Source organism: Bactrocera dorsalis, chromosome 2 (genome assembly GCF_023373825.1).
Source record: "Bactrocera dorsalis isolate Fly_Bdor chromosome 2, ASM2337382v1, whole genome shotgun sequence".
In the NCBI taxonomy this organism is placed as follows: domain Eukaryota; kingdom Metazoa; phylum Arthropoda; class Insecta; order Diptera; family Tephritidae; genus Bactrocera; species Bactrocera dorsalis.
This window is the reverse complement of record NC_064304.1, coordinates 38,667,112-38,678,375: the sequence shown is the minus strand read 5'-3', so window position 1 is coordinate 38,678,375 and position 11,264 is coordinate 38,667,112. Positions and strand designations below refer to the sequence as shown.

Here is an 11,264-nt window from a genome sequence, read left to right as displayed (position 1 = left end):
TAGAAAAAAGATAAGAGATAGAGGTTCTATGAGTTTTACTGCGTTTACTGCTTCTTTTAGAAGGATTATTTAAGTGCTAAGGGTGCCCAAACGGGAGTATAATAGTAAGAACTGTAACTGTAGAAACAGAAAATAGTACAGTAGACGCTCGGAAATTAGAACCACTTGCTTTTGGGGTAGTTCTAATTTCCGGATGTTCTAATTTGTGATTATTGACTGTTTATATTGTGTTAATAAGTAAGTAGAGAAAAAATGGGTTATAGAGATTGTTCAGTCATCACTTTTAGGTAAAAAAATGTGTTAAAATAGACAAAAGCCGCACTGAGCCTTTTACTGCAAAAAACGGTTGTGGAGAGCTTACATTTGACCAATTAGAGCTTCGATCTCCAAATTGTCTTTTTGTCTCTCCTTTTGTACTAAAATGAAGTATATAAGCCCTATTTGACCTCGTGTGGTAAAAAAAACGAAAAAATTATAAGACAACCTACCCAAAAACTATATTATTGGAATAGAAACATCTTGCAATCCACTTAAGCCAATACCACCCACACTCTCACGCAAATTAACCGTAAATGATGACATGCAATGAGCTGTAATAATGTCTATCTATATAATGCACAATTGTCATATTTTAACCCTTTCAGCACATAACCTTTGAGTGAGGACCTTTCAAAATTACTACTATGTATGTATATATGTATGATGTAAAGCAATTTTCGCTGTCGCTATGTGCCGATGACATTGCACGCAATGAAGCACAGCGTAATTGACATGTCATGGCAAATTTATCACACTTCCCGATAGAACAACATAAATCGAAAAGTTGGACTAGACTAAGAGATAAGTGGAGAAAAAATGAAAAAAGTGCTGAAATATAAATAGCAAAGTGGCAGAGCAACCAATTTGTCGGTTATTTATGGGTTATCGATGGGAGTAAATCAGAGATAGAAAGAATATTCGAAATATTCACTCACCTAAAAAATAATAGTAGAATAGCATACAGTGCCTCACCAAACATTTCTAAAGTGCTACTTGTCGCTCCGTGTCTGTCAGTGACGCTCTGTGTTTATATGTGGCGGTGTGCTTTGACATTCTTCTACTAACCGTAACATTTTCATAAACTAACCAAATAATTTCACACATCATTAACATTTACATTCATCCTCGCATTTGCCTCGACTGAGTCCTTTGTTCAAAACGACGAAAACACTATAACAGCCAGCAAACGCCTTACACAAAGCGACACACACACAATACTAACAAAAGTGAAGGGGTTACCGCAAGCTTGGTTAAATTTCGGTGATAGCATTTTGACAAAGTCTTTTAACTAAAACAAGTTTGCGAAAGTTACGAAACTTTGCCGGAATCGAGATGGCTCAACCGCAAGCATCTTACCCAACTAATGCAATTGCATACGTACACACACATATGCATATGAAGCTCATAAATGTGTGGGTGAAGCCGATCATAAGTGTGTGCGTGGTTAGGTGCCGCAGGAGAGACACACTCTGTGGTTGCTTTGCAAGCGCTGCTTGAAGCGGCTGCCTGGCGCAGTTGAGCCCACATAATAAATTGCCACATCCAGACACGGCTATCAGGCTGTCGATGATCCTTGAAATTTGACTTGTTATACTAAGAAATGAGTGACTATTACGGTAATGGTCATTGCTGCGGCGGAAAGTATGATTATCAAGTGAATCTTTCTGGTAATGTGGATGATGAAGAGTATACATTGGATATTAAAGCGGAGTATCACAGTTCGAAGAGTATTGAGATGAGATTTGCTCATTAATGGCGACGAACTTAAACTAGTCTTAGTCTTGTCCGGCATCAACCCTGTTTGTCATGTCATGAACGTCACGTGAAATAGCTTTTCAGATAACTACAAGAAATCTGAGGGAATGCCGTTCGCATATTACTGCACTTAATAAGTACAATAATAGCTATGAAGCCTTCACTCTATGGGAATGATGAATATGGACTCAGTACATAATATTATCATATAGCTAGCTAACTCACACCGGACTTGACCAGTGGGCAAAGGAATGTCGAAAACGGAGTCGACGCGAATATAAAAAGAACAAACTTTTATGATTAGAGAAAATACCTGTTCTAGCTATCCTTTTCCAACCGATATGCTATTCATTCACTTATTTCCAAACTTTCAGAATTTCACAGAACCAGCTAACTAGCTTTTAACTGATCGTTAACAAACTAAAAGGATCCTGAGAATGTAAGAAGATACTTGGGACTACATGCCTACATAAGGCCTATGAGCTGGCTTCATGCATTGCTGTTACAAAGTCAAGTCAATCTTTGCGGTGGACCGCTGTCAGAAAAGCTTCCAATAGCACGTGAAAGGTTACTCAATCTAATCAACCAGCTTGAAGATTGGCGACGTTAAGAGAATTTTCCACAAAAACCTTCGGATACAGCTCGATAAGAAGAGAATCAGTGGATAAAATAGACTCTGTATTCTCGCGCTTTATCTGGGAGATCATGTGTCAAGTTACACTATAAGATGCAGGATGAAGTAGGAACCCACGACCCACTAGCGAAATTTTCATCATCTACATGAACGGTTTCAAAAACATCTGATGGAGTAGCCATCGAGGTCTATTGCGCGAAGCTCGATCTCAAGCGATAGCATGTCATTAGAAGAGAAGTAAAGTTCTCTCCCGACGAACAAAGACCAAATTCCACAAGGAACTCTTAAATCCTGTGCTACATCGTGCAGAGGCATGGACAATGACAACCTCTGATGAGTCGGCGTTACGAATTTTACCAGAAGGATTCTGCGAAAAATGTAATACCGCAGTCAATAAACGATGAGCTGTACAATATACACGACGGCATTGACATAGTTGAGCGAACCAGCGGCTTCGCTGGCTAGGTCATGTCGTCCGAATGGTTCATACGTTCCATTTTTGAGAGTTGAAAGGACCAGGTGGAGAAGGACCTGGCTACACTCCGAATCTCCAATTAGCGCCTAATATAGAATAGGAAGAACAATTGGCGCATTCGGTACTAGAACATCAATGAGACTATTTATTTATAATCTTCGGTACTTAGAGACCAAAGACTCCCTCTAAAGAACAATGACGTTAATCCCAGCATACTGCGTATAGAAAATAAGAAATGCAACTGTGTAGAGAGCACATTTTTAAAACTTCCAATAAGTACATCGTTTTATTATTATGAAGGCTTAATTTAAAATCGACTTAAATATCTAGCCATAAGATTCCATATTGAGAAAACTACTGAAACAAGCCCGAGATACATTGCAGTTACTCTTTGGTACACACAGTTATGGTAGTGTTGTCATATTTGAATTCTAACCGGCAAGCCATTTTGTTTGTAACTCACCCACCCTCCCACAGGGTGGAGAGTCATGCCAAAATAGCAGCACACAGGTATCCTTGTCATTTTCAACTTAGAACCTCTACGGTACCCCGTCACCGCCTTTATAGTCGTTGCAGTTCCATGGCGAAGCGAAACAGCTGTGACGGCGCGGCATTGCGGCAATGACTGACGACCACCACATCGCTTAGCGGATTATCGAGACATAACTGCGTCTGTTGGTGCACCAACAAGCCGCCGCGACGCAACCAACGTTGATGCGGTGTCTGCTTTTGATACGCGCGCTGATTGTAGCCGCGATCGCCGACTTCCTCACCGACACATGGCCGCAGCACTACACGAAAATGCGTCGAACGCGTCGAGTTTCTCAGCTTCGCCGCGCGCCTCGGCACATCGGCGACTACGTGGAGACACGCACCGGAACTCGCTTGCAATTGAGAATTTTGCCGGTGCAGATACCAGTGAGTAACGTCATTTTGGAAGCAGCTGGTCATACGCAGCTGACTGGTGGCATGATTGGCGATGTGCAGGCAAAGCTCGCCGGAGCTTAATGCGCCAAATGCGATGAAGTCATCGTTGGGCAGTCTGAAAGTAATGGAAAACAAGAAATGTGTTTACAATGCCATGCGCACACACAGATGTACATTGGAGTGAGCTTAGAAAGATTTTTTTTGCGAATTTTTTCAAAAGGAGAAACAATATGCTAGTCAGCCTGGTGGCGGGGAGCGGGAGTACATGCTGACTGAAGGCATTTGGCTTACGCACTTGAGTTGCGGGAAAACATTCTGCAAATACCACGAGAATGGCTGGCAATTGAGAGCGCGCCTCAACTGATGGCTTTGCTCTGTGTCGTTGCTGCTGAGGGGTATCTGTTTGGCCGCCGGCTTGGAGGCGTAGAAGAAATATTTGTAGGCGTCCAACCAGGATTCGGCAATGATTTTTGAATTTCTGCAAGAAAAAAAGAGAAGTAATTGAAAAATCAAATTTAAATTTTGAAATTTCCTCCAAAAATTGAGATCTTTAAATTCGTGATTTTTAATTTAAAAGCAGGTTTACCTTCTTTTTGTATATATTGCATATGTAATATCTATCTACCTCATACACACACATCTAAGCTTTGCCATCGTACCTTTGCCTGACCGCTGCCGTGCCTGTGTCTACCCAAAGTAGGTTATACTCTTGGGGTCATGAGGCTTACCTGAGATATGTTGTCTGGCTATCGCTGCCATTGGGAAAATGAAATGGATGCTGTTTGCGAAAAATATGCCCGACCCGGCTGCATGGCACAATCTCGATTTGTCCGCCACAAAGCCACAATTTAATGGAGAATTCAATGGACTCGCCACCCCAAGTCTATAAAGATGCAGGAAAATAGAAAAAGAGTATATGAAAAGGAAACGTTTGTATATATCTACATATGTATATGTATGTGTGCATAGTATTTTCATGGCACATTTACACACTCAGTTGCAGTTATTGAGGTGTAAGCTAGTGGAAGGGTTGAATCGATTTTATGTATACTCGTATAGAATATATTATTTCCATTTTTTCCGTAATTCTTTAATAAATATTTTTATATAGAGCTTAATTACACATAATGCCCTTAATCGTTCGCGTCAAAGTTACAATCAAAAGTACATAAGAAATTTATAAGTTCCTCCTCAACTCGAAATTTTTGAAGCCAAGCAAAGCCAGAAGAAATCTATCCATCACATCTCAATCTGGCTATGCCAGTATATGTAATATTATGCCAGTTCATATTCGAATCGCTACACTCCAAGATATGATACATTTTATTATTGTTTAATCAAGTATGAAAAAGTTAGAAAAAGTTTATCATATTATTATTATAGAATTGAACGGATTCTACTAAAACTTCTCAGGATTGACGATATTTATTTATGAGATAACCAGAAAGCTTATATAAAAATATTGCATATATTGCAGAATAGAACTCCAACTATTCCAGTACTTCGTCATTACAATCATTATAACAACTAATAAAAAACTAAAGATCAACAGCAAAAGAATACATCCTTAATTTTTCCGTTGATAGTTATATTGGATAGTCGAAAAAGTCTTTTCGTATTTCAAATCAAACTTCAGCTTATTTTTTTATAGTTATAATGAACTTTAATAAACCAAATATGTACCATTTTGGTCGATTACTTTTCTGATTTCAGAGATGGTGGATGCATCAAAACTTTACAGCCAAACTCTCCCAGTTTTTGCCGAGTCATCAAAGATGTGTGTGGTCTAGCGTTGTCCTGATGGAAGACGAAGGCTTTTCTGTTGATCAGTTCTGGTCGTTTTTTTCGATTGTTTGCTTCAATCTCATCACTTGTTGACAGTTAAATGTAGAATCAATCGTTTGACCAGGCTGGAGCAACTCATAGTGGGTAAGCTAAACACTCAGCACAATCTTCAAAGTCTTCAGTTCTGGCTTTGCGGCTATTTGTTGAGCTCCACCAAGTTTGGACCATATCTTTTTCGCACATTATTGTCGTATTTGATCCACTTTTCATCTCCTGTTTTCCATTCTTGTCAGAAGTGTTTCGATTTCATTTCGTTTCAGCAAAGAATAGCAGACATTAATTCGGTCCATTAAATTTTTCACAAACAATTCATGTGGTACCCAAACATCGAGCTTCTTTTAATAGCCAGCCTTTTTTAAATGGTTTAAAACCGTTTGACGATGAATGCTAACTTCCTTAGGGATGTCCTGGCTGCTTATGTGACGCTCCCGATCAATCTTTTATATAATTTCAACGACTTTTTCAACGATAAGTCCACCAGAGCGGGGTGCATCTTTCACATCAAAATTTCCAGAACGGAAGCAAGCGAACCATTACTGTGCTACACGAACTGATACAGCATCGTCTCTAAACTTCACAAATTTCATTGGTGGCTTACGTGGCATTTTTACCTTTTTTATACAAAAATTTCAAAATATTGCGAATTTCTTCGCAATTTTCACTAATTTTTGAACAGCTGTAACTTTTTTTCAACTTTCCGGAATAGAATTTTTTTTGGTTAAATGAAGCATAAAATCTCAGCTTTCAAACACTATATGATATGACACAATGTGATTGGTAGCACTGAAGATATACGACTGCAACGACATTTATTGACAAAATACGAAAGAACTTTTTCGACTACCTAATACTCCTATATTGTATATTGTATTAATTTTTGGAGTGCATTATTTGGGTTTATGCCTTTTAGGATCAATAAATTTAAATGAGATGTTTTGTGCCTGATTTTTCTTTTTTATCTAAATATTTGGCCTTACTTCCAATTTTTTACGTTCGGAAACATTAACAGGTCAATTATCTGGCTTACTTAAACCAGTAATCCAAAGCCTCGATCAGCTGCCAATCTACATAGAGTCTGAAGCATAAAATTTTCCTAATGCAAATATATTATCTTTTAATTGAATAGAAGAAATCTTTGCTCTGTCGAGCACGAACCCAGAGCTTAATACTTAATTCGAAGTCAATACTATTTCGCAATGGTTTTGCAGGACTATTCTAGGTAGTGTCACATTACTATTTACATTTTTACCTGAAATCTTTTAAATAATGCCCTTTATTACAAGAACTGGTACAATGTTAAGAAACCTGCCAAAGAAAGCCAATAGATACGTATGGCAACACCTAGAAACAAAATTAACCACCAACTAGACGCACTGTCAGACATAAGTACTTACCTCCAGTAGTGGGTTGAAGCCATTTAATTTAAAAAACCATTCCCGAGAGATCATGAATATGCCACCAGCAAAAGTAGGGCTCCTGAAAAGTTCAGATCGTTAGTAATATTCGGAAAAAGTATAATAAGTTCGCTTGAAATTAAATAAATATCGCAATATTATGAAACTATTGCTAGGTCAGGTTAGTTTGGTAGGCTAATAAGCCGGGTACGCTACAAAAATGTTTTGGGTCTTAGCGATACCAGATGAAGTACCCTCTGTGAGAAGTGGTCACACTTTAGGAATCAGCGCTTGAACGAATTTGAACAGGTTCTGTGACCTCATAAATGTTGTCTTTTTCGGTATTTTATACCGTGAGGATCCAGAATTTTTAAAATGTTGCAATTGTGGAATTTCGCTGTTGTCTTGCTCTTGGCATTTCCTGCAATCTTTTCGAATTCCGATTCTGAGTCCCATTGTACAAGTGTCTGCTGTCACCAGACTGTGACCAGTGAGCATTGCAACCATGTTCCTACAGTCTCTTCTATCGAGTCTCTATAGGAAATTCGTGTATATCTGACGATTTACTCTTGACCACTACAGTTTTGCACCCCGGTAGATCAATCTATTGCGTTTTGATCATCTCTACCATAACCTTGTCTATATCGTCGTCGGTCATGTTTCTGGTTGACAATGGAAATACAAATGTTTTATGCAGTTATTCATGGGGTAGGCTATCATTGTAAGATTATATTGATCTATCGATAGAGATATTACTGCTTACAAATTGTTAATGAAAAATGTCTTTAGTTCGTGTCTATAGCACGTACATATATGATATTTAGGGTTTGGTTATAGTTAGTTTAAGTCCTTGCTTCCCACTGCTACAGATTCTACAACAAAAATAATGTAATGTCTCATCTATATGATCTGTCGGTTATTCAAAGTTAGGTACGCAAAGCTGTATAAGGTACCTAACCACACTTTGAATTCAACTGAAGCTTTAAAAGTAATTCAGATCATTTTCACATAAATTGAAGAATAAAAAACTTCAATTTCAAAAAAAGATTTCGCTTTGTTGGTGTGGCTTGTATTAAATAAGTACGAGACCTTCTACAATATATGACAAATAGAAATTCCACAAAAATTCTCTGTATTACAATGAATAAGAAAAAATTAAGCCAGCCTGTGAAATTGAATTCTAAAGAAATCTAAGGCGCATAACTTGTATGAATGTTCCAATGAAATGCGCTACAGGCAGCTTAGATGACAATATTTCTCGTTAAAGTAAATAAAAACAAAATCAAATGGTAAAGCGGTGTGGGTAAATTACTTGAATGCCGTTGCGGCGGTATTTGTGTCGCGTCGCAAGCGTGCCTCGCCAAATCTGCTGCGCGCCCAACCGAGTTGCTGTAAATATGCGGTTTGCCCGTTTAAAGATTCCTCGAATGCGCGCTGTTGTTGTTGCTGCTGGTTGTACTGGTCGCGACGCTGTGGTTGTGATTGCGTTGATTGCGGTCGCGGTATCCAATGAAAATGTAAATTCCAATCGAAACCACCCATGAGATTCTTCGAACTCGCCGTATACTCCAATGACTCCGCATTAATGCTATCCAACACAGGGCTGACGGCAGACGCGCCTATGGCCAAACGCTCCAGCAACGGCTCGAGCCAGCCCACATTAACCTTACAGTGACTGTCGAGAAAGAGTAAATAATCGCCGGTGGCAAGGCGAGCGCCGTGATTACGTGATGCAATCACGCCCAAGCGTTGTGTATTACGCGCGCTTTTAATTGTTACTTGCGGCTGTGAAGTGGGCGCGCTGCTGCTGCTGCTCGAGTTCGCCGAAGAATGTAAGCTGACATAGTTTGCGGCTGTTGTTGGTGGCGACGAAGATGAAAAATTACGCATAAATGGCGGTAGCTGGAGTTTAAGCATGGCCGGCAGCAAACCAACTAAACGGGCAGCGCGCAGACATAGCATTGGAAGAAGATGGCATAGAAAACAGTGAAAAAAATCCAATTAAGTATTGTCTATTTTTGCGTTAGCTATGCCAAGTATAAGCATGCAAATGTGCGCGCGTGATTTCAATCAAAAATAGCGCAACACCAGCGCCGCGTGCGCGCTCATTTGCATGTGCCGCCATGGCGTATACGCACCATCCGCGCTGCAGTCATCGATCAGTATCAGCTCGTGCAGATAGCGATGCGGCGTGCGGTGATACAGCGTCATTACGGTGCGCAAGAGCGCCGAACGTGCCTCATTGTGAAATGCGATGATGATAGAAACGCGCGCACGTTGCGCGGCCAAATGGAAAGGGCGCGCCGTGCAGCTGTAATGAAGCGGTAGAGGTTGCATTTGCAAATAATGGTTGCTTAGTTTAATTTTTTGTTTAGTATATTGCATATACGCACCTGGCGTCACGTGTATCGGGTAACGCGCGCAAGGCGCCAATCCCATCGCTGCGTGCCGCATTGTAATTATAGAATTGCCATGGCGCGTTTAGCGTCTCAGTCGGCGCTGCAGCCAGGAATTCACGCACCGCTATTGCGTACTCGCTGAGCGCGCTCTCCGCGGCAACGGGCAGCACCTGTAGGTGAGAGAAGCACACGTTTGTTGCATTTAAAATAGTTTGAGCGCCAAAGCGTGGTATGAAATCATGAGTCACAGGAAGACTATAGAGTTTTTGGTATTGTTGTTGTAATATTTTGTGTCACAATATTTTTAGAAATTTTTTTGACATTTTTAAATATCTTTTCTTTAATTTTTACTTTTTTTGTACTACCATTTTTTTTATAAATATTATAATTTATTTATTGTTTAAAAATTTTTTTTAATTTATTGTTTAATTTTTTTTTTAATTTTAGTCTTAATTTTTTTTACAATTTTTTTTTCATTATTTCTGCACATTTTTCTCTTATCTAATAGGTATTCACTTGCGCCTGTTCGTAGCGTTCGACTTGCAGGTCTGCATACTCATACTCGATGAATTGTATGCTGGTGTAGATGCAAGTGAGCAGCAGCAGCACTATGGGCAGCAGCAGTAGTCGACAAGGCCAGCATCGCTTCTGCAACTTCATCACGCACACATTTTCGCCCGCCAAAAAACAAATAACACCACGCGCGCGCACTCTGCGCTGTATTATTATTAATAAAATTTGCTGTGCAAAAGCAAACGCTCGTCAGCCGCGCGACGCTGCGTCGATCACCTGCCAATATTATCGCAATTCAGCAACTGACTTCGATTCTCCTTCGCGTAGACGCGCCATAGCGCTTAGGCTGCGCTATAAATTATCTAGCACGATTTTCAGTGCTCTATTTTCCACTTATTTATTTAATGTTAAACTGAAATTAGTTGTTGTTGTAATTTTTGTCATCCTTTTTTGTTTGCCATTGTATTTTCGTGTTTTTTATTTGCATTTATTATTACTTTTTCAATTAATTTTCAGTTGCATAATACTCCGCTGTTGGCTACTTACGCTCCGCTATTTGCCAAACCGGTATCGTGTGTGTAAACAAGTCGATATGTTTGGAAATTATCACCCGTTTGTGTCGTCACAATGCCGCGTGTTGTTGCTGTTGTCTAGCGTCTACCGTTCGCCGGCGTCTATTTTTCATTGGTCGTTAGTCACGCGTTTGTCCAAAAGCGACTGGCGCAATGACAACGCTTAGCAGAGAGCTTGTGCGTTTGGCCTTAACAGTGAACGCTTTGACAACTGCGATAAGATATTACCAGCGCCGCGGCATGCGCGTGTGTATGGTTATGTGCCTGTATCTATATAGACATATGTTCAGATGATAAATGACAATTTGACAGCGTTGCAAGCGTTATATTTGTATTTGTATTAGCCAAGCGCTAAAGAATTCGATTGAGACAACTTAAACTAAACAGAGTTGCCAACACGAAAGCAAACAATCTAAATAAAGCGTTAATACTCTTAACTCATAATTATCACAAACCAACAAAAAAATGTTGAATTTTTTTTCTCAAAAATCTGGTCAAATATATTTTTTATTATTGATAAAAAATTATACATGCAAAAATACCAGATTTTCACTATGTATACTAGGGTGAGTTAAAAATTTTTGAATTTTTGCCAGCTTCTAACTCAGAAAAATGGGTTCTTGTACACCCCTAAGAAAGTCTGTCCAAGTATGAGTTCTTAATTCTAACGGAAAGGTGCTTCGCCTTACCGTTTTCCATTTCTTTCTTATT

At 39.4% G+C, this 11,264-nt stretch overlaps 1 protein-coding gene across 1 annotated transcript; it reads right to left on the bottom strand.

Moving 5' to 3' along the window:
* Positions 1 to 3,149: 3,149 nt before the first annotated feature.
* LOC105226423 (putative polypeptide N-acetylgalactosaminyltransferase 13) lies at positions 3,150 to 10,451 on the bottom strand. Its single transcript, XM_011205285.4, has 8 exons — positions 9,985 to 10,451; positions 9,463 to 9,638; positions 9,208 to 9,380; positions 8,382 to 9,003; positions 7,070 to 7,151; positions 4,559 to 4,713; positions 4,126 to 4,308; positions 3,150 to 3,945 (listed from the first exon to the last, which is right to left on the bottom strand). Exons 1-8 carry the CDS (start codon positions 10,126 to 10,128, stop codon positions 3,465 to 3,467), a joined length of 2,016 nt encoding a protein of 671 aa, XP_011203587.2. The 5' UTR covers positions 10,129 to 10,451; the 3' UTR covers positions 3,150 to 3,464.
* Positions 10,452 to 11,264: the final 813 nt, after the last annotated feature.